The 24,388-nt window shown below is 36.6% G+C and overlaps 2 protein-coding genes across 2 annotated transcripts; both read right to left on the minus strand.

Moving 5' to 3' along the window:
* Positions 1 to 6,335: 6,335 nt before the first annotated feature.
* LOC120182386 lies at positions 6,336 to 8,327 on the minus strand. The gene is made up of 3 exons (XM_039187374.1): positions 8,111 to 8,327; positions 6,781 to 7,045; positions 6,336 to 6,681 (listed from the first exon to the last, which is right to left on the minus strand). The coding sequence occupies exons 1-3, from the start codon at positions 8,325 to 8,327 to the stop codon at positions 6,336 to 6,338; spliced, it is 828 nt and encodes a 275-aa protein (XP_039043305.1).
* A 10,403-nt stretch (positions 8,328 to 18,730) lies between these two features.
* Positions 18,731 to 21,431, minus strand: LOC120182393. Its single transcript, XM_039187383.1, has 3 exons — positions 21,182 to 21,431; positions 19,532 to 20,514; positions 18,731 to 19,477 (listed from the first exon to the last, which is right to left on the minus strand). The coding sequence occupies exons 1-3, from the start codon at positions 21,429 to 21,431 to the stop codon at positions 18,731 to 18,733; spliced, it is 1,980 nt and encodes a 659-aa protein (XP_039043314.1).
* Between the last annotated feature and the right edge of the window lie 2,957 nt (positions 21,432 to 24,388).

Here is a 24,388-nt window from a genome sequence, read left to right on the forward strand (position 1 = left end):
AAAAAATGAACAAAACTCTTGATATGACATTCTTTTTCAATGATGACATGACATTATCATATGTTAATATGTCAACATCATCATTAAGTTTTTAACAACGAGATATCAAAATAAAACCTAAATTAAACGTTAGGTATGATTTTGAAAAAATAAAAGTTGGGTATCAAAACAAAAGTAATAATTTAGGTACCAAACATGTAGTTTTCCCTAAAAATTATAGAAATTTTCTCTCAAAACATAAAATAATAAGTTGTAAAGTCTTGTTCTTATAGCATAAAATATTGTGATAAAACTGTCAATTCTACAACAAAAGTAAGCCCCTTTTAGTACAATTGATCCAAATTCAATTGAGTGTCAATTTTTAAAAGTAAGTAATTAAGAAATAGTATATTTATTAATTGTTGTTTAATATTATATTTAATTTTTAGTATATTTAGTACAATATCACTCGTTAATGTATTTCGAGATTTGAAAGAGTGACATGTTTTATTATGATTATATGATAGTTGTCGAAACGGTCTTTTACCCGGTGGGGGAAAAGGGGTGGTCCCGCTTCGAAAATGATTTTTGAGTGATAAATTTGTGATAAAATGTGGTTCGCGGAGTCGCCACCAACCATTGATTAGGGTGTGATTGGGCAACAAAAATATATTTTCCATTTTAATAAAATATTAATTTAATTAAAAGGACAAACTTGGGGTATACGTTACCAAAATTTGAGTTCGGGAGTCAGTTACGTGTGGGAAAGGATTAGCACCCCACAACGCCCTAAATCGGTACCTAGTCGATTAATTAATTGTCTTTGCAATAAAATGTACGAGCTCGAGTCTAATTTAATTTAAGATCCCTTAAAATAACATTTTTCAAAATTTTGAATGAAAGATAATAATATTTAATTATTTCCTATCGAGAAGAACCGATCTATCATACTTTGAAGCAATCGATTCTTACTCCAATCGAAATAAAAAATATTAAAATTTCAAAATAATAACACCAAAAATAATTTTTAGAGAGAAAATAATGATATTTAATTATTTCTGATCGAACATTATTATTTTAAAAACCCTTTGGAAACACATGCAAAAGTCAAGCAAATTAAAAGAGATAAAGCATGCAATTATATTATTTATTTTACTAATATTTAAAGAGAATAAGGATATTGGATTAATTAAATATCTTGAGATAAGACTTTAGATTCGATCTAACTATCTTTTCTCAATGAATTTAATTAAAAGAATACGGTCTTTTCATCGATTCCCAAATTTTAAAAATGAATTTGCTTTAATTGGTGTCACTTAGCGGGATAGACTTTCATTTTAAAATTATCGAGAGTAACTTTCTTGTACATTATGACAGTCACTTTACGACAATATTAAAATGCTCGAATATTACCCTTACTCAATTTATCTCAATTCGAATCAAGTGATACTTATGAGGATATCATGCGAACTAATAAAAAAAATGAATTACATCTATACATATATGTACAAACAATCAAGCTTATAAAAACGTATAAAAATTAAGTAACATGCTATTTTTGCGTAAATCAAATTAACTGAGATTTAAAGTCCCCAAACATATTTATTGTATTAAAAACACACACATATATATATGGAAGATAATACATATGATATTAATAAATAAAATATAACATTATACTTAACGTGGAAAGATTTAATAAAAGGCATATATATATTACAATATTCGTGAAACAGGATAAATAAAATATATAATATATCCATTTTATGCATGTGTTTATAAATATTGCCATTTTCTATTGTAGTTTATAACATATATATGGTACGAAAATTATTTAATATGTAAAATATAAAATAGGTTATAAATAATTTGGGTAATATAATCTAGTATAAAGTCAACATATATATATATATATATATATATATATAAGGAAAAAAATTAGCTTTAAAAAACTAATCCACGGTAATCAAGGTGGAATTATTTTAAAAATAGAAATAACCTAAAACATATGCATTAAAATCTAAAATAAACCCAAATATTATGCATGACGAAAATGGTGATATTTAAAATAAGGCATAAATTAAGAGCATAACGTAATTTACATAAACTAAGACAAGGACTAAAACGATATTTAACCAAACATTATATAACACGCATGTAAAAATGGAAAATAACTAAAAGGTTTCCATAGTGACCATTTTGTAAAACACGCGTAAACTATGGGGGACTTATGATGTAATTTATCCCAAAATTTCCCCTATATATACTACTTATTTTCATATTTTTTCATTTGACACAAAAACTAAGGAAAAAAATTTGAGAGCTCTCTCTCAAAACCCTTGGTCGGTCACTCACCGGCCACCATACCTTGCCTCCGATCATCGTCTGACCTTCTTTCACGATGGTCGAAGCTATAAAATGAACCCCAAAACACCCTAGACCCTCCGATCTACTCCTCTAAATCTATATCCAAGCCTAAAGCACCTTAAAACGCCGTCTAGGCGCCCCGAAAAGCTTCGACCGTTCTTCTTCTCAACACTTCGACGACCGTGAACCGGCCCCGGTTAGACTCTCCTCCTTAGGTAATCTATGAATCTAACCTTTTTATTTTTATTTTTACTTGTTTATTTCGTTACATGCAAAGTGAAAATATTTTTGCTATATATTTTTACATTATTTTCCTTATATTTGAAAGCACATAGATAAAAGCATGCGAAAATAAAAAATAAAAAGGACACCTTTAAAGTTTTTTTTTCTTGTATTGCTCTTTTGAAATCAAGGGGGTCAAACCCCGTTTACATCGCTTCCACTGGATTTATACCCGTTTATACAAGTCTAAATATAGTAAATGATTTTTTATTGGCTATTTTGTTGGTGTGTGCAGGGTTGATAATTTGTTTTCACGTGGGATGGCCGACCTAGTTGGCTCCAAAAGCGGTGACAGCTTACTGGTGGAAATGGCAGGTTGGTGAAAGTTCGATCTGGACCGTTCGATGGGTCCAGATTGAATGGTTGGACTGCAAGACGGCGCTGAGACTTATAAAACCCTAAATAGGTTTAGGTTTTCCCCTTAGGCCTGGATCAGTTCTGGGCCCAATTGCTTGTAATCTGTAAAAAAATAATTATAATAATACATAATAATAATAATAATAATATAATAATAATAATATGATGGAAAAACGAGTGTCGACAGTTGCCCCTGTTTTTCATATTCTTGTATCAACAAGAATAGGGCAAAGAAGAAGAGACAATGCGTTTTTCATCAACTTCAAGGTTTGTAAAATGATGAGGGATCCGTTCCACTGTCACTCAGGGAATATCAGATATGAGGACGTTGATCAATTCTACTGTTCTTCAGGGAAGATTGAATCAAGGTAGACTTATTCCGCTGTCTCTGAAGAGAATATCAAATCTGGAGGTGAGAGTTCTGTTCCGCTTCTTTCTGAAGGGAGTATCAGATCTAGGGGAATTGATCCATTGAATAGGGGCAGACTTGTTCCGCTTACTCTGAAGGGAAAATCAATTCTGGAGGTGAGAGTTTTGTTCCGCTTCTTTCTGAAGGGAGTATCAGATCTAGGGGAGTTGATCCATTGAATAGGGGCAGACTTGTTCTGCTTGCTCTGCTTGCTCTGAAGGGAATATAAAATCTTTGAAAAGAGAGACCTGTTCCACTTACTCTGAAGGGAATATCATATATGAAGGAGTTTGATCTATTGAATTGGAGCAGACTTGTTCCACTTACTCTGAAGGTAATATCAAATCTTGGAAAAGAGAGACATGTTCCACTTACTCTGAAGGGAATATCAGATCTTGGAGGAATTGATCCATCGAATCGGAGCAGACTTATTCCACTTACTCTGAAGGGAATATCAAATCTGGGGAAAGAGAGACCTGTCCCACTTACTTTGAAGGGAATATCAGATCTGAAGGAGTTTGATCCATTGAATTGGAGCAGACTTGTTGCACTTACTCTGAAGGGAATATCAAATCTTGGAGGAATTTGATCCATTGAATCATAGTAGATTTGCTTCACTTGTCTTTAAGATTGACAAATCTAAAAATAAACATTAAGTTGGTTAGATTGTGTTTGAAGATTTGAAAACATCATACCTGTAAGTTTCGGGGTAGTAATCTTTAGAAAGGATTTCTCTTGTGGGAGATCTTCTTGCCACCATCAAATATGGAAATTTGAAATACTTATTTTTATGTTGAATCCTTACATCTCTAATATCTCTTTTTAGAGAACCTGTAAGAACTTGTCACAACGATCATTATCATTCATTTCTATGTCATGATCCTATTTATGCCTATCATGTATGTAATGATTATTTTAAAAGTATTTTATTTTCATATGAGAATTTTCTTTTGTTGATGGCCTTGTACTTCAATCGGATTTGGGGCGCGAAAAAATCGACCGCAATTCATCCTGATTAACCATTCAAATTGGATACTCCTTGGTTCTTTTCAACCTTTGAGCCCAAGCATGACTAGCTATTTGACTAGCGATAATCTCTTGGATTATGTGTATCCCAAAGCTTTAACTTTCTACTACCCGACATTGCATAAGCTTCGTGCTAAAACTTTTTTCATCTTTAGAATACCTGTCTTTTCCAAAGCTTTTTGTACAATAATGCACAACGATCTCATGTTTCCAGAATTAATTTACATATTTTTATTGTTAATTAGGATGCTTGCAACATGAAAGAAATCATTTATTTATAAACAAAGAGTTTTTTGCAAGTACATGGCAATCTTTTAACTGAAACAATCAAAAGAGACCCCAGTAAATGTCTTCTACTATCAATAGTGCGAATGCTTTTGAACTGGCACACCGTAGAACAACTCAAATGTATCTTCTGTCAAAAGGAATTTCAGGATGATTACAATGCGCAAGGGTGTGAAATCCCCTTTGTACTATTAGATTCCCTTAATGTTGGATACCATTAATTTTTAGTCATCTAAGTCTTTTTGATTTCCAGTCCTAACCCTGACCATCATTAATTCAGAATCTCCACCATGCACGAATTCTGAATTCACAATTCTCAAGCCGCCTTTTGCGGGTTTTCAACTTGAGGCCTCATTTGGTTTCAAGACGCCCTTTACGGGTTTTCATCTTGAACCCTCCTTTTTATTTTTATATACTTTTTTCTTTCTTTTTTCTCTTCTCCTTATTCTTCTTTTTTTCCTTTTTTTCCTTTTTTTTCTTCAAGCAAAATATTTCTTGATTGCATCAGCATTCACAGGGTTAGGTAATTCTGGTCCATCAATCTCAGTGAGAATCAAAGCTCCACCAGAAAAGGCTTTCTTTATCACATAAGGTCCTTCCCAATTGGGCATTCATTTACCTCGAAAATCTTTCTAAATTCGCATAATCTTTCTTAGTACCAGATCTCCCTCCTGAAATTCTCGATGGCGAACCTTTTTGTTATGTGCCCTTATCATACGTTTTTGATACATTTTTCCATGACAGATAGATTTTAATCTTTTTTCCTCAATCAGATTCAGCTGGTCATATCTAGCTTGCATTCATTCTGCTTCATCTAGCTTAACCTCTGATAACACTCGAAGTGACAGAATCTCAACTTCGATGGGTAATACAGCCTCCATCCCATAGGCTAAGGAGAACGGAGTTGCCCCAGTTGACGTCCTTACTGAAATTTGATAAGCAAATAGAGTAAATGGCAACTTCTCGTGCCAATCTCTATAAGTTTCAGTCATTTTCTGTATGAGCCTTTTAATGTTCTTATTAGCTGTCTCTACCGCTCCATTCATCTTTGGGTGATAAGTGGTGGAATTATGATGTTTTATCTAGAACTGTTTACATACTGACCCCATCATCTTGTTGTTTAAATTCAAAGCATTGTCAGTAATAATCCTTTCTGGAAACCCATATCGACAGATAATTTCACTTTTCAAGAACTTGCAAACTGTTGACTGAGTAACATTCGCATAAGAGGCAGCTTCTACCCACTTGGTGAAGTAGTCTATTGCCATCAATATGAAGCGATGACCATTAGAAGCTTTGGGTGTAATTTTCCCAATAACATCCATGCCCCACATAGAGAACGGCCACGGAGCATTCATCACATGTAATGGATGAGGAGGGGTGTGGAGTTATCCCCGTAAATATGGCATTTATGACATTTTCTGGCATAATTGATACAATCAATTTCAAGGGTCAACCAATAATACCCAAATTTCATTATTTGTTTAGCCATTGTATGTCTGTTAGCATGGGTACCACATACTCCCTCATGCACTTATTCAATAATCATTCTCGCTTCTTTGGTATCTACACATCGTAACAAAACCTGATCATGACTTTTCTTGTACAAGACCTCGCCATCAAGCACATATCATGCAGCCAACCTCCGGATAGTTCTTCTGTCATTCTCAGTTGCATGCTTGGGGTAACTTTGACATTTAATGTATTGCAGGATGTCGTGATACCATGGATTCCCATCATCTTCCTCTTCTATGCTATAACAATGGGCTGGGTATTCATAGGCTTGCATCGTAATAGGTACCAAGCTCGAATGCTCATTGACTTTGAAAGCTGCTGCTAAAATGGCCAGAGTATCCGCCATCTGATTCTCTTCTTTGGGGAGATAATGGAATGTCACTTGCTCAAATTCTGGGATAAGCTCTAAGACTAATTTACGGTATTCCATCAACTTGGTATCTTTTGTTTCCCATTCACCTCTGAGTTGATAAATTACCAGGGCTGAATCCCCATACACTTTGAGTGTTTTTACTTTACGCTCAATGGCAGCTTCAAGACCCATAATACATGTTTCATACTCGGTCATATTATTCGTGCAATCAAAATTCAATATGTTGGTGAGAGGATAATGTTCTCCACCAGGCGAGACCAAAATTACTCCAATCCCGTGCCCCAAGGCATTCGATGCGCCATTGAAATTCATCTTCCAATACTCATCATTAGAAGAAACTGCCTCTTCAATCGTGATAGCCATCAAATTTTCATCCAGAAAATCAGAGTCTAAGGGTTCATACTCTTCAGAAGCCCTATTAGCGATGAAATCGACCACAACACTACCTTTAACTGCTTTTTAACTTACATACTGAATATCAAATTCAGATAATAAAATTTGCCAACGAGCCAATATTCCAGACAAAGCGGGTACCCCCATTAAATATTTTAAAGGGTCAAGTCTAGAGATCAACTAGGTAGTGTGATATAACATATATTGCCTGAGTCTTCGGGTAGTCCAAACTAAAGCACAACATAACTTTTCTATTGGTGAGTATCTTGTCTCGCAATCAGTGAACTTTTTGCTGAGGTAGTAGTTTTCTCTTTCTCTTTTCTCGGTTTGGTCATGCTGCCCTAGTACACACCCCATCGAATTCTCAAAAATTGACAAGTATAGGATTAACGGTTTGCCTGGTATTGGGGGTATTAGGACTGGAGCATTTGACAAATATCCTTTTATTACTTCGAAGGCTCCTTGACAGTCATCATTCTATACTCCTGGGTTATTTTTACGAAGAAGGCGAAAAATGGGATCGCACTTCTCAGTTAGTTGTGAAATAAATCGGGCGATGTAATTTAATCTTCCCATGAATCCCCAAACTTCTTTTTATATTTACGGGGGTGGTAAACCCTGAATAGCCTTGACTTTATCTGGGTCTACCTCAATGCATTTTTTGCTCACCATAAATCCTAGGAGATTCCTAGATATTACCCCGAAGGTACACTTGTTTGGATTGAGCTTTAACTGGGATTTCCTTAATCTTTGGAAGAGTTTCCTCAGATTCTCGATGTGTTCTTCCTCCGTTTTAGCCTTAACAATCATATCATCGACGTAGACCTCTATTTCTTTATGCATCATGTTGTGGAATAGTATTACTATGGCTCTCTGGTAGGTTGCCCATGCATTCTTTAGCCCAAATGGCATTACTTTGTAACAAAACGTGCCCCACATGGTGACAAACGTAGTCTTTTCCATATCATCCGGATGCATCTTGATTTGATTGTAACCCGAAAATCCATCCATAAATGAAAATAAGGTATTTTCACCAGTATTGTCTTCTAGGGTGTCTATGTGTGGTAGAGGGAAATTATTTTTTGGGTTGACTCGGTTAAGGTCTCTATAGTCGATACACATACAAACTTTCCCATCCTTCTTGGGTACTGGAACAATATTTGCCACCCATTCCAGATACTTGGCTACTTTCAAGAAGCCAACATCAAATTGTTTCTTTACTTCCTCCTTGATTTTTAGCAGCATTTCAGGACACATCCTTCTGAGTTTTTGCTGTACCGGTTTACATTCTGGCTTTATGGGCAATTTATGTTCCACTAACTCAGGGTCTAAACCTGACATGTCCTCATATGACCAAGCGAACACATCTCCGTATTCTTGAAGCAACTCAATCAAATTTTTTCGTCCTTCAGTAGATAGGATGGTGCTAATCTTTATCTCTTTTTTATCCGCCTTTGATCCCAGATTCAAGATTTCAACAAGCTCTTTATAGGCCACAATCTATTTATCTTCCCTCTCTACCATTTTCAGTAATTAAGAAGGTAAGTCACGTCCCTCGACATTATCATCACTCTTAACTTCCCCCTGACAGATAGGCCACTCAAAATCTATCTCCGGGTCAGAGTCATCAGCATTCATACTATTGATACCAGAAGTCATGAGAGGAAAACAATTGAAAGGATATATACATATAATAATACAGGATAACACTTATCATGTAACATCCTCCATACCGGGTTAGTGATCAAATTGTGAAATTATAAAATTTAGTTACCAAAGTAGATAAATTGAACAGTTGAAAGATTTAATTAGAATGTTTTGTGTAGGATCAATTAACAAAGAAGGAGGAACTAAAGGGGTAAATGAGTCTTTTAATAGGGGAAATAATTAAATATTAGATGAGGATATTTAAATCCACGTGGAAGGCAAATGAAGAGAACAAAAGTTTCCAGATTTCTCTTCTTCTTCACTTCTTCTTCTCCATCAAGAGACCAAGCTAAAGGTGAGTTTTCTTGTTGATTAAATTATTGATGAATTTAAGGTTTCTTATTGATCCTTAGTTGATAACTAAGCTTAAGGAAAGCTTAGATTATCTTAAAACCATAAGATGAGGAGAATATGAAGAATCAAAGAAAGGAAGTAGAAAAGTGAAATCTTGGATTAGAGTTCCTAATAAGAATTAGAAGTGGAATTTGACTTGTCATAAAGCTAACTAAGAAGTATTATGTGTTAGAATTCAAATTAGAACATGTTGGAATTTGGGTTAGATTCTTAAATTCTACATGGAGAATTGGATTTTTAAGTTTCAAAAGTATGGAATGGATAATAATTAGTTTAAGTAAGAGTATGCAAGTTAAGGATATATAAAGAGGGGAAATATAAAGTGTTAAGTAGACTAAGAAGATATTTTTGTGCTAAAATGACAATTCTGGGCAATGTGCATCGATGCACATTCATTGTGCACCGATGCATCGATGATAAATCCCAGAAATTATTTAAGGTGCATCGATGCACATGAAGTGCATCGATGCATTAATTTAAAAATAAAATATCAAATAGGATTTATGCATCAATGCATAAGGAGTGCATCGATGCATCCCCATTAAATACAAACATCGAATAGGATTTATGCATCGATTCATGGTGTAGTGCATCGATGCATACCTATATTAAAAGATGAAAATGACTTTTCTTTTAGCCTAAGAAATGATAGTTTAGAATATATTAATTAGTATACTGATAAGTATCAATGAATTACTATGTAGATATCGAGCCTAAACGAGTTCCGAAACCATCAACAAGTAGGATCAATCGAGGGAAAGACAAAGAAATCTAGGTAAGTGCATATGCATAGCATGAATATGTATTTTATTCAGTTCTAGACTTGTGATAAGTCTAGATTCAATATTTTGATACATGATAGTATTTCATATTATGATATATGACATGAATCCATACCATATGCATTATGGGACATGAATATGCAAGAAAAAGTTATATGAGTTATGTGATAAAGATATGAAAATAATATGTCTACGTGATACAAATAAGATACATTGTGAAAGCCCATGTTATGTAAATGAGAACTATAGTTATAGTTGGCATGCCAAGGGTAGAGGGTCTATGTGGTCCTTCGGGACATATATGTATTCTTTGGAACATGTGTGAGGTCTGGCGAGACACATACTTGATCCTTGGCATATGTATATGATTCTTAAGGAATGATATGTGGTCCTTCGAGACATATATGTATTCTTTGGAACATGTGTGAGGTCTGGTGAGACACATACTTGATCCTTGGCATATGTATATGATTCTTAAGGAATGATATGTGGTCTTATGGACATTATTATATGGCACTATGGTGCAATTCTACACGGCACTCCGATGCAATTCTACGTGGCACTTAGGTGCAATTATATGAGATGTGGTGACAACATAATGCACAACCTCACAATACTCACATACCTTAGGTTCTCTGTATGGTACCATGGGCTAATGAACTTACTAAGGCGAACTTATGAATGTGAATTTGATAAGTATATGTGTAAGAAACATGGTTCTGGTTATTACATTGTTTACATACATCTTATCATTGCAACCCATCTTATTTTGGCAATTACTTTATATTTATCGATATTATTATTATATTGCCTCACTAAGTCGATGACTTAGCGTGTAAGTATTTCACACGTATCACACGCAGGATCCGATAAAGTAGACGATCGAGGTTAAGCAGCTGGACACCATTACTCCTGCAACTATCAGATCAGAAGCAACTTAATCAATAGGTTATTTTGTTATGAAATTGGATGTTGGCATGTAACTAAAGAGTTAAGTTGTGTATGCTTTGAATATTTTGGTAAACTTATATTACCATATGTATATTATTGTATTTTTCATAATATAATTTCAAATATTTTGCTATTATTTGTAATGAGTTGTGTTTTAAAAGTTAATGTAATATCTCTGACTCGTATCCAGGTTAGATACGGGTTGGGGGTGTTACATTTAATGGTATCAGAGCTATGGTTTAGCCGATTCTAGGCATAAACCAGAGTCTATAGAGTCTTTAAATGGAATACATGCCAACAAATAGTGAGAACTTATGATCTGGTATAGTATGAGTATGCTGTTTTGCTAATAGAACAATGTGTTTATTCTTATTAGATGTCCGGACATAATAGCTCCCGAAGTGAAGCGGGAGAAGATAGGCCTGCTGAAAGCAGTAATTCACCTGCCCTGGCCAGGCAAGGTGAAGAACATGCATCTCAAGGAGTTCCTGTGCAAGATCAAGATATGTTCTTCAGAACGTTAGACGCTATTCTAACGCGTCTTCAACCTCCTGCTCCACCAACTCAACGGATGAATGTAGCAAAAGAGTTGAGAGGTTTAGGAGCTCCCGAATTTAAGGGAGAAACAGAAGAAGGTCCAGTTGCAACAGATCTTTGGTTAAATGATTTTAAGATCATGTTGGATGGTCTCCACTGTTCTGAAGTGGAGAAGTTAGATGGAACTGTCTCGTTGTTGAGGGGTTAGGCAAGAATATGGTGGACGAACGTCACCATGAGGATACCCAGTGACCAACAGATGAACCACTCTGTATATGAGTATGAATGTGAGTTCAACAAGTTGAGTAGGTTTGCATCCGAGCTTGTGCCTACTGAAAAAGAGGCTTGTGAATGGTTTGTGGAGGGTTTGCGCCCTAGATTGAAAGAGATGCTGATAGTATTGAATTTATCCTTGTTCTAAGAGGTGATCAATCGTGCCAAGGCTTTTGAAAGAGCTCAGAATGAGAGATTTAGGGATTTTAGAGTTCAGACATCAAAGAGAACGGATGCTTCTTCTAGCTCAGCACCATCAAAAAGGGGAAGAGACTCAGGATTTCGATCACAAGCTAGATCAGAATCAGTTGCATCGTCTACTAGGGGAGCAAGTCAGGCAAGACCTAGACAGTCGCAGTCAGTGGGATTTGGTGTTGGGAGATCTACTTCGAGTCAAGCGAGACAGTGTCAGCACTGTGGGAAAAACCATTCTGGGGCTTGTCGGATGGCTGTTGGGACTTGTTTTCGATGCGGAGATGCCAAACATTTTATCCGAGATTGTCCATTGATGGTTGGTGAGCCTGCACCATCTGAAAGAGTTGGTTCTTCCTCACAAAGAGGATGAGGAAGAGGCAGAGGAAGGAACCCGTCTGAATTCTCTGCTCAATCTGAAGTTCGGTCAACCGCACGGGTGTACCATCTAAAGACAAGTGAAGACCGTGATGACCCTGATATTATAGCAGGTACTTTTCAGCTGTACGATAAATTAGTATTGGTACTGATTAATTTGGGTTCTAATTATTCTTATATTACAAGTAAGTTAGTAAAGGAATTTAGGATTCCCTTAGAAGCTACGAGTAATGAGATTATAGTAACAACTCCTTTAGGCCATAGTGCTCGGGTGAATAAAGTCTGTAAGGGGTGTCCCATAAAGGTTCAGGGAACTGAATTCCCTGCTAATCTGATGGAATTACCCTTTGACGAGTTTTGAAGTGATTCTGGGAATGGATTGGTTGTTCCATTACTATGGAGATGTTAATTGCAGATTGAAAAAGGGTAACACTGAAAAGTCCAGAAAGAACAGAGATAAGTGTGAGCAGTGAAAAGTTTAATCCCTTAGCAAATGTAATGTCAGTAATGTCAGCTAAGAAGCTATTGCTACAAGGATGTCAAGGATTTCTTGCAAATGTGATAGATTTAAGAGCGATAGAGAAAGGGCTAGAGAAGATTCCAATAGTTCAAGAATTCCCTGAAGTTTTCCCGGCTGAGTTGCCAGGATTACCTCCAGATAGAGAGGTAGAATTTCAAATTGAAGTAATGCCAGGAACCGCTCCAATTGCAATGGCACCTTATCGGATGGCTCCGAAAGAATTGCAAGAGTTAAAGAATCAATTGGAAGAGTTGTTAGGAAAGGGATTTATTCGACCAAGTGTATCACCTTGGGGAGCTCCGGTGTTATTTGTTAAGAAGAAGGATTGATCAATGCGTCTCTGTATTGATTATCGACAGCTTAATAAGGTGACCATCAAGAACAAGTATCCCCTTCCGCGCATTGATGACTTATTTGATCAACTAAAAGGAGCTTCGGTATTTTCAAAGATCGATCTACGTTCGGGTTATCATCAATTGAAGATTCAGGGGAAAGATATTCCGAAGACGGCTTTCAGAACGAGATATGGTCATTATGAATTCATCGTAATGCCATTCGGAGTAACGAATGCACCAGCTGCTTTCATGGATCTCATGAACATGATTTTTCATCCCTATTTGGACTAGTTTGTTGTTGTCTTTATTGATGTCATACTGGTTTACTTGAAGTCCATTGAAGAGCACAACGCACATCTGAGGCTAGTTTTGCAAATTCTCAGGGATAAAAATCTCTATGCGAAATTGTCCAAATGTGAATTCTGGCTAAACGAAGTAATTTTCTTGGGGCATGTGATCTCGGCAGTTGGGATTATAGTGGACCCTCAGAAGGTTAAAGCTACAATGGACTGGGAAGTTCCAAAGAATGTATCTGAAGTTCAGAGTTTCCTTGGACTTGCTGGTTATTATCGAAGATTCGTTAAGAATTTTTCGATGATAGTGTTGCCTTTAACAAAGATGATAAGAAAGAATGTACCATTTGTTTGGACTTCTAAATGTCAAGAAAGTTTTGAAGCTTTAAAGAGAATTCTGACAGAAACTCAGATATTGGTTCAACCGGAATCTGGCAAGAATTTTGTAGTATACAGTGACGTATCCCATAACGGGTTGGGGTGTGTATTAATGCAAGAAGGGAAGGTGGTAGCGTATGCATCGAGGTAGTTGAAACCACTTGAAAAGAATTACCCCACCCATGATTTAGAAATGGCTGCTGGGTGTTCGCTCTCAAGATTTGGCGTCATTATCTGTATGGAGAAAGGTGTTACTTGTATACAAACCATAAAAGTCTGAAGTACCTGATGACTCAAAAAGAGTTGAATTTGAGGCAACGTAGATGGGTAGAGTTCTTAAAAGATTATGATGTGATAATTGACTATCATCCCGGAAAGGCTAACGTGGTAGCAGATGCTTTGAGTAGAAAGACGTTTGTAGCTTTACGAGCTATGGACGCAAGATTATCTTTAACGGGAGACAGTGGTCTTTGTGCAGAGTTAACACTTAAACTAGCGTGGTTGGAATGAATAGGAGAATTGCAAAGTAAAGATGAAACGTGTTTGAAAAGAATTGAGCAAGTAAAGAGCAAAGAGATTAAAGACTTTGAGGTTAAGTCAGATGGAAATCTATATTGTAAAGAAAGAATTGTAATACCTGACAATGACGACTTGAAGAAAGAAATATTAACAGAGGCTCATTGCAGTCCGTTAACGATGCACCCGGGTGGAACCAAGATGTATATGGATTTGAAGGATCAATTTTGGTGGCCAGGGATGAAACGAAACATCACCGAATTTGTGTCTAAGTATTTGATATGCCAATAAGTCAAAGCTGAGCATCAAGTTCCGTCAGGATTATTGCAACCGCGTGTCATTCCTCAATGGAAATGGGAAAATGTTACGATGGATTTTGTTTTGGGGTTACCCTTGACTCCGAACAAAAGAGAATCAATCTGGGTAATTATTGATCGATTAACTAAGTCAGCGCATTTTCTCCCGGTTAGAACAGATTTCTCTATGGAAAAATATGCAGAACTGTATATTAGAGAAGTTATTAGATTGCATGGAGTGCCTGTTTCCATATTCTCTGATCGAGACCCTCGATTCACTTCTAGATTCTGGAAATCTTTGCATGGAGCGTTGGGGACTCGTTTAAACTTTAGTACGGCTTTTAATCCTCAGAGTGACGGGCAATCAGAGAGAACTATTCAGATATTGGAAGATATGTTGAGAGCATGCGTAATGGAATTCAAAGGATCATGGGAAAAGTATTTGCCGCTGGCAGAGTTCGCTTACAACAATAGTTATCAGTCTAGTATAAAGATGGCCCCATATGAGGCATTATATAGGAGGAAATGTTGTACTCCATTAAATTGGTATGAACTCAAAGATCGAAGTGTTCTTGGTCCGGATTTAATTCAAGATGTAGAACAAAAAGTTTGAGAAATTCAGCATAACCTCAAAGTGGCATCTGATCGGCAAAAGTCCTATTGTGATCTTAAAAGAAAAGAGATTGAATTCGAGGTTGGAGATAAAGTTTTCCTTAAAGTATCTCCTTGGAAGAAAGTATTACGTTTTGGTCAGAAAGGAAAGTTAAGTCCTAGATTCATTGGGCCATATGAAGTTGTTAAGAGAATATGACCCGTGGCATATCAGTTATCCTTGCCACCGGAAATGGAGAAGATCCATAACGTCTTCCATGTGTCCATATTACGAAGATATAGGCCCGATCCCTCTCACATCATTGTACCAGAACAAGTAGAAGTCCAATCGGATCTGACATATGAAGAAGAACCAGTGAGAATATTGGCTTTTGAAGTCAAACAGTTAAGAAGTAAGACAGTTCTGTTGGTCAAGGTTCTTTGGAGAAATCACAAAGTAGAAGAAGCTACGTGGGAACGTGAAGAAAATATGCGACTTCAATATCCCCATCTGTTCGTACAATGAAAATTCGAGGACGATTTTTTTTAAGGCAGAGAGATTTGTAACATCCTCCATACCGGGTTAGTGATCAAATTGTGAAATTATAAAATTCAGTGACCAAAGTAGATAAATTGAATAGTTGAAAGATTTAATGGGAATGTTTTGTGTAGGATCAATTAACAAAGAAGGAGGAACTAAAGGGGTAAATGAGTCTTTTAATAGGGGAAATAATTAAATATTAGATGAGGATATTTAAATCCACGTGGAAGGCAAATGAAGAGAACAAAAGTTTCCAGATTTCTCTTATTCTTCACTTCTTCTTCTCCATCGAGAGACCAAGCTAAAGGTGAGTTTTCTTGTTGATTAAATTCTTGATGAATTTAAGGTTTCTTATTGATCCTTAGTTGATAACTAAGCTTAAGGAAAGCTTAGATTATCTTAAAACCATAAGATGAGGAGAATATGAAGAATCAAAGAAAGGAAGTAGAAAAGTGAAATCTTGGATTAGAGTTCCTAATAAGAATTAGAAGTGGAATTTGACTTGTCATAAAGCTAACTAAAAAATATGAGGTGTTAGAATTCAAATTAGAACATGTTGGAATTTGGGTTAGATTCTTAAATTCTACATGGAGAATTGGATTTTTAAGTTTCAAAAGTATGGAATGGATAATAATTAGTTTAAGTATGAGTATGCAACTTAAGGATTTATAAAAAGGGGAAATATAAAGTGTTAAGTAGACTAAGAAGAGATTTTCGTGCTAAAATGACAATTCTGGGCAATGTGCATCGATGCACATTCATTGTGCACCGATGCATCGATGATAAATCCCATAAATTGTTTAAGGTGAATCGATGCACATGCAGTGCATCGATGCATTAATTTAAAAAAGAAAACATCGAATAGTATTTATGCATCGATGCATAAGGAGTGCATCGGTGCATCCCCATTAAATACAAACATCGAATAGGATTTATGCATCGATGCATGGTGTAGTGCATCGATGCATACCTCCATTAAAAGATGAAAATGGCTTTCTTTTAGCCTAAGACATGATAGTTTAGAATATATTAATTAGTATACTGAAGTATCAATGAATTACTATGTAGATATCGAGCCTAAAAGAGTTCCGGAACCATCAACAAGTAGGATCAATCGAGGGAAAGAAATCTAGGTGAGTGCATATGCATAGCATGAATATGTATTTTATTCAGTTTTAGACTTGTGATAAGTCTAGATTCAATATTTTGATACATGATAGTATTTCATATTATGATATATGACATGAATCCATACCATATGCATTATGGGACATGAATATGCAAGAAAAAGTTATATGAGTTATGTGATAAATGTATGAAATAATATGTCTACGTGACAAATAAGATAAATTGTGAAAGCCCATGTTATGTAAATGAGAACTATAGGTATAGTTGGCATGCCAAGGGTAGAGGGTCTATGTGGTCCTTCAGGACATATATGTATTCTTTGGAACATGTGTGAGGTCTGATGAGACACATACTTGATCCTTGGCATATGTATATGATTCTTAAGGAATGATATGTGGTCCTTCGGGACATATATGTATTCTTTGGAACATGTGTGAGGTCTGGTGAGACACATACTTGATCCTTGGCATATGTATGATCTTAAGGAATATATGTGGTCCTTATGGACATTATTATATGGCACTACGGTGCAATTCTATACGGCACTCTGGTGCAATTCTACGTGGCACTTAGGTGCAATTATATGAGCTGTGGTGACAACATAGTGCACAACCTCATAATACTCACATACCTTAGGTTCTCTGTATGGTACCATGGGCTAATGAACTTACTAAGGCGAACTTATGAATGTGAATTTGATAAGTATATGTGTAAGAAACATGGTTCTGATTATTGCATTGTTTACATACATCTTATCATTGCAACCCATCTTATTTTGGCAATTACTTTATATTTATCGATATTATTATTATATTGCCTCACTAAGTCGATGACTTAGCATGTGAGTGTTTCACACGTAGGATCCGATAAAGTAGACGATCGAGGTTAAGCAGCTGGACACCATTACTCCTGCAACTATCAGATTAGAAGCAACTTAATCAGTAGGTCATTTTGTTATGAAAATGGATGTTGGCATGTAACTAAAGAGTTAAGTTGTGTATGCTCTGAATATTTTGGTAAACTTATATTACCATATGTATATTATTGTATTTTTCGTAATAAAAGTTCAAATATTTTGCTATTATTTGTAATGAGTTGTGTTTTAAAAGTCAATGTAATATCTCTGACTCGTATCCGGGTTGGATACGGGTTGGGGGTGTTACATATCCCGTGTCAAAATAGAATGAAATAATAATAAATCATAATAAATGAATGAGAAGCATATGCAAGAGAGAATGTTTTCCGTTTTGTGAATTATCCGTAATGCATCTTTCATTAAACATTAAAAAAACATATAGATTAACCCTTTACAAAAGATCACCTATTGCCCCAGGGTTTAGACAATAGGGAAAGTTTTTGTGCATTACTCTGAAACAGTTTTGTAAACTATAGGTAATTCTTCTGCAGTCCAATTGTTTAGCACAAAGCCTGGTGGTGCAGGATAGATCCCCCTGACTCTTCCTTCCTCAGTCTCTTCTGTCGATATCATATATATATCCAAATTATTCAAGGTATTTTCAATAATTGGCTCTTTAGATAATTGGGTTCGCTGAAACATATGGCCTCAATATATGAAAGTGTCCCGTAACAATGGGAAAATCATGGGTTCCCACTTAATATCCTATCCAGTTAGCCTGACTTTCCTTTTCTCCTGACTTTTATGAACATTTTTCAACTTTTCTTTTGAGGTTGGGCGATATCCTAGACCAAAACGATATTTTTTGATGCCGGAAAAAACCATATTAACATTTCCCTGTAAGTGGCTCCCCAGTCCTCTTCCCACTTTGGCTCCTCTACCCATAGTCATTTTCAATTCCATTTTGGTACAATTGGATAGTCTAGGCTTTGGAATTTTCTTCCTCTCAGCAAAAAAAGTGGCGTTAACGAATTCCAAAGACCTGAAAGAGCACTGAACTGCTTTTTCATCCACCTCAATGTATGGGGTAGTAGTAGATACGAAAGCAATGATGTCTTATTCAACATTAAAGCATACTAGTCTTCCCTCCATTACAAATTTGATTTTCTGATGTAGAGTGGAGGGTACGACTCCCGCCTGGTGGATCCAAGGCCTTCCTAACAAGTAATTGTAAGTCGGCATTATATCCATGACGAGGAATTCAACCTCGTAAATTGACGGGCCTATGGTAAAAGGGATATCAGTTTTTCCCAGTACTTCCTTCTTCGTTCTGTCGAAAGCTCGCACAATGTTTTGGCAATTCTTCATATGCATACAGTCAATTGTTAGCTTTTTTAGAGTCACTAGTGGCCTAACATTCAAAGCTGAGCCATTATCGATTAATACCCGTGATAACACATGACCTTTGCATCTAACGGTGATGTGTAGAGCTTTAGAGTTACCCATAATCCCAGAGGGGATCTCATCATTAGAGAAAGAAAGGAAATTATCTGCCTGAATATTTGCAACCAGTCGATCTATATTTTCTACTGGTACATCTTTCGGCACAAAAGTCTGATTCAAGACTTTTAACAAGGTACTTCGATGTGCTTCAGAGCTTAGTAACAAAGCCAAGATTGAGATACGAGCTGGCAATTTATGTAATTGCTCGACAATACTGTATTCGATATGTTTTAATAATTTTAAAAACTCTATAGTCTCATTCTCGGTTACATGCTCATTAACTGTCGGCTCATCATCTTTCAGTAATATCTCAACGCTTTTTCCTTTATCAGAGGCCGCTCTTTTCTCGGGTTCACTGGTCTAGTTGAGAGAATAACATCTCCCACTTCTGGTGAAGTGGCCTATCACATGCACCTCTTCCTTAGTAGCCTCTGAATTCTTACCATTCTCTAGATGGCATTCATACTTCCAAGGGACCTGCTTGTTGTCCTTATAAGGAAAGGATGACGGAGGTGTAATCACCACTTTAGGGACTACTTTTTCCATAGTCCGAGCTTTCGGTGTGATGACCAAAGGGCAATTAGCATTGTAAACTCCCTTGGATGTGCCTTCAGAAGCGTAAACTTCTATCTCTCTTTCTTTTGTAGCTTCATGGTAAAATTCCATGTCTTTACTATCCATCAGCCCTTGAACCAAGGCCTTGAACTCATCACAGTCTTGAATGATATGATCCTCGTAACAATGACAGGGGCAAGCGTGCTCATTCTTGTTAACATTAGAGATCAACCAGCCTACTTTGACCATTTGTCCCCATATCCAATCCATGGGTGACTTCACTTCATCGATTTCGGTTATGACTCCATTTACTTTCTCCTCAATAACAACATTAACCCCGGTCCCTGCATAGTTCGGAAGTTTGTTTTGAGCCACATTGGGCTGCTCACTGTCACCGAAGTTGATGACATTTCTCTGTTTTAATCGTTGCACCAACTTCTTAAAGACCAAGTAGTTTTCAATTGTATGCCCCGATATCCCTGCATGATACTCACATTGAGCGTTGACATCATACCATTTTGGGTAAGGAGGCTCGATTGGAGAAGTGTGGTATGGGGACACCACATGTTTGTCATACAAGATCTGGAAAAGTTCTTTATAAGTCATAGGGATGGGGTCAAATTGAACCCTTTCCCTTTCTTGTCTTGGCTCATTCGCCCCTTGTTTAACAGGATTTTGTGTAGACGACCCAGTGGCTTGAGGTTGGGAAACTGTAATATTATTAGAATCATATTTCTTTACATTGCTGATCTCATTATCCTTCATTCTTGCTGGAGGCTTTCGGCTAGATTCTCCCCTGTCTAGTTTCCCACTTATGATTGCCATCTCTATCATTTCTCCTGCTGTAAAAATATCAACAAAATTTTTGGATGAATTCCCAATGAGGTGTCCAAAGAATGGATCCCTCAGAGTATTTACAAAAAGCATATTTGTTTCTTCCTCCTCCAACGGTGGATGAACTTGTACAACTACATCTCTCCACCTTTGGGCGTATTGCTTGAAGATTTCGTTGGATGTTTTTTCCATACTTTGCAACAAGATTCGGTTTGGCCTCACATCTTTTACGTGTTTATATTTCTCTAGAAAATCCTTATCCAAATCCTTTCAGGATTTAATCTGAGCCCAACTTAACTAGTTGTACCAACGGATGGCTGACCCTGCCAGGCTCTTCTGAAAGTAGTGGATTAACAGTTGATCGTCTCTAACATAACCTGTCATTTTTCTACAGAACATTGTAATGTGTGCAGAAGGACAACAAGTACCATCAAATTTTTCAAAATCTGACACTTTAAACTTCGGTGGCAATACTAAATCGGGAACCAGACTGAGCTCTCTGGCGTCAATTCCATACAGGCTAGAATCTTATTTCATAGCCCAGAATTCATGCTTAATTTGTTCCCACTTTTTCTTAATCTCCTTGTTATGTTCTTTTTTGTCATTTTTATCGAGATCAGGGACATCTTCAATCAATTACGGGTTTATAGAAGACATAGATAGGTTCACTTGTACCTTTTCCGGTTGAACAATCTTTGCTTGTTGTTCTCAGACTTGCAGTGGTGTGAAGCCAGGGGGATAGAATGTTTACTCGGAAGTACCAAATAACCGAGGCTTTTCCACCGTTAGCCCCTAATTCAAAACCTAGAGGATACACACATTCCTCGGCAATATGACCGATAACTGGAGTCTCTTCTCGAATTATACTATTGCCTTGCATTAAACTAGCCAGGTTTTTCATCATGTCGTTCTGAGCCTTCGTCATCTGTTCGTGCATATCCTCTTGCGCTTTCTTAAAATTCTCTGGCATTCAGTTTGAACTTTCTCTATTTGGGCAATTCTATCATCTATTGCCTTTTTCCGTGTGTGGTACGGATGCTTGTAATTGTCCAGTATTCTACCACACAATGTTTTTATTATTATTTGTGTTTTATTAATGAGTGTGAAAATATGGTTAAAATGCTATTCGTAAAAATAAATGCAATGTAAATGCGATATGAATGTGATGTGAATGCAATGCAAGGTGTTGATTCTGAAACGATTCCTTAGAACAACTTTTTTTATATAAGAAACGAAGTTCGATTACAAGGATTAAACACATCACAGATACATCTGAGCTATCTCTCCTAAATATTGGATGTGTCCTAATAACTCGAAGATTTTATGGCCTTCTTCAGTCTCTGGCTCCAACCCTTCGATCACATCATGAGCTTCCTGTGATAGGTCAATCAAATACTGAGCCACTCCCTAAGTCTGCTGTAGGTATCTTGTAATAAGATCATCTCTTTGCCTAACTCTCCGCTGAGCTTGCTCCCAATGACAACGCCATTGTATAACTCATTCATAAGAGACTAATTGAAGCTCATTTGCTCTTTCTTTGAAAATCTTGAACTAAAGCCTCTAGTTCATTCACACGCTTCGTCAAATTTTCCACTTTTAGCACGGTTTAAACTACTTTCTCGACTTCTATATCGTCATAACGCAATCTCTAATCTCAAGATTTTACTTTTCAATCTTTTATTATGGGTCTAATTCTCTTGCAGTTGTTTCTCAATGGCATTATTTTCTCTCGAGAGTAGTTTCACCTGATGTCTACTTTACTTGAGTTCTTCACTACTTTCCCCAACTTCTCTTTTTAGCCCAGCCACTTCTTATCTCCATTCCGCAGAAGACTTACTTGAGCTAGCAGCTACCTGATTTTTAACCATTCGCTGGTATGACGACTAAAGAACATTAAAATCCAATCTGAGTTACTTTTCTACGTTTTCGATCCGGTCAGCTCGACTCTTTTTGATGTTGATTTCTACGCTTCTTTGGAATGATTTATCCTCTAACCTCTATAACATCTTTCTCCACCGTTTCCTCTCAGCCTAAAAATCAAGCTTGACTTGTTCTAACGGGGACGGAACCACTATGAGATGTTCTTCCATAGGTTGAGTATTCTCTGGGTTGCTCTTAGGAACATTATCATTGACTTTATTGCTTCTCTATTCCTCGTACCCTCGAGATAGAATTAAGCCAAAAGTAAATAGATTTACCTGATGGGTGCGTCTCCAAGCATCGACGACCCCTTTAACTTTATTCTTGTATTGTTCTCCCCTGAACTCAAACTCATACCTGGATAACTCTCATGTTGCTGGAACAAACTGCCTAGACCCAAACTGTCAGGAAACCAGTAACGGGGCATACCCAACAGATCCCCAAATACCTGGTAATAAAACCCAATCTCTGTCTCCACATCGATACAATATGTCTGATGAGATGTTCCATGAGGCACGCCATAGAATATCACTATCTCGAATTTCTTTAAAGATGACCATCCACTTCTCCTCAGTGAAACCTCCAGGCCACTCCCGAGAAATGAAATCCTTTAACGGTGAAAACCCATCTAAGAAGACCCAACCAGGTGCTCTCTCGATGTGTTTGAAATGACTAAGGATCCAGGTTAGAAACAATGGTGCATAACCTATGAAGCGTCATTCCCCTTCTCGTTGGCAAGAGCTCAGGGAACGGAATGTCTCTGCTAGGATAGCTGGAACAGGATCCACATGTCTATCCAATCTTTCGAATAGGTCAACTACTGAAACATCAACATGCCCGAGAACTCTTGGGAAAATAACCAATCCATAGATACCTAGAGCAAACAAGTTGATCCTCTTTCCTATGTCAGGATGACGATCAATCAGTTCTCTCAGAAGGGTCCAATTGAAGCATTCGCTGTCTCCTTTCTTTTTTATGCTTCTCATAACCCATTTTTCGCTCATACCAGTCATCAGAAGTAGTTTTTTCTTAAAAGAAGGAGTATTCGGTGGCTTGGTGTAACTTTGTCCACCTAGAACCTCGGGCAATGAATCAAGGCATGGTACTCCTCTATAGTAGGTGTCAGGTCTACTCGGCCAAATGTAAAACAGCTATAGGCGGGGTTCCAGAACTGAGCCATAGCTCTGAACAGATTTTGATTAATCGAGATATCAAGGAGATATGACATGTCTCTATAGAGTTGATAGAACAACTGTTTATCATATACTTCCCATCTTCCCTAAATCTCTTTCAGCTCGTTTAGATCATTTTGACGGATATTAATGTGAGTATACCCACTCAGCTCTGACACATACCTCGGTGATAAACTGTCTCCATTTGTCAATTGGGACTGCTCAGACCATCTCAAGACGTCTGCATTGTCCTCTACCTCTTTTTGAATCATCCTGTAATATTCTAAAACAGGGCTAATGACTAAAATATGAATTTTGAAAGTTTTGGGTTTAATTTTGAAATAAGTTAAAAGTTCAGGGACTTTATTTGAAATATTTTGTGATGGATGGTTTAGTTAAGAATGAAAGAAAGAAGGGTAAAATGGTCATTTGACAAGAAAGAGTTTTATCTTTCTTTTTGTAGGCTATATAAACGTGGGAAATGAGGGAAAGTTTCCAGAGAACTCTCCATTCTTCTTTTTTCTCTTCACCGCGAGAGCCAAAGCAAAGGTAAGTTGATTTCATCTTGTTAATTCCTTGAATTTATAGGTTGGGTTGGAATAATTGGGTGTTATATAAGCTTAAAGAAAGCTTATATAAACTTAAAACAATAAGATGAGTGAATTATGATGGGATTTGTAAAATGAGTTTTAAGGATAATTTTGATATGGTTTGGTTTTTAGGGTTTTGATGAGATTTTTGACTTGACATAAGAAGAATTAAGAAGTCTAAAGCATTAGAATTGAATTTG

The sequence above is a fragment of the Hibiscus syriacus genome, unplaced genomic scaffold, assembly GCF_006381635.1.
Source record: "Hibiscus syriacus cultivar Baekdansim isolate YM2019G1 unplaced genomic scaffold, ASM638163v2 tig00003721_pilon, whole genome shotgun sequence".
In the NCBI taxonomy this organism is placed as follows: domain Eukaryota; kingdom Viridiplantae; phylum Streptophyta; class Magnoliopsida; order Malvales; family Malvaceae; genus Hibiscus; species Hibiscus syriacus.

Bases quoted from the DNA above. Each gene is read 5' to 3' on its own strand.
- LOC120182386 (XM_039187374.1), bottom strand. From the start codon at position 8,327: ATGTCAGGTTTAGACCCTGAGTTAGTGGAACATAAATTGCCCATAAAG. The intron at 7,046-8,110 runs GTATGTGTATCG...GTTAAAAAGCAG, and splicing joins CAAGAAGGATGGGAAAGTTT to TTAAAGGTAGTGTTGTGGTC. The intron at 6,682-6,780 runs GTATGAAACATG...TTATCAACTCAG, and splicing joins TGCACGAATAATATGACCGA to AGGTGAATGGGAAACAAAAG.
- LOC120182393 (XM_039187383.1), bottom strand. From the start codon at position 21,431: ATGACGAAGGCTCAGAACGACATGATGAAAAACCTGGCTAGTTTAATG. The intron at 20,515-21,181 runs GTACAAGTGAAC...ATATTTTTACAG, and splicing joins AGATTGTTCAACCGGAAAAG to CAGGAGAAATGATAGAGATG. The intron at 19,478-19,531 runs GTGCATGTGATA...TCTCTCAACTAG, and splicing joins CAGAGGCTACTAAGGAAGAG to ACCAGTGAACCCGAGAAAAG.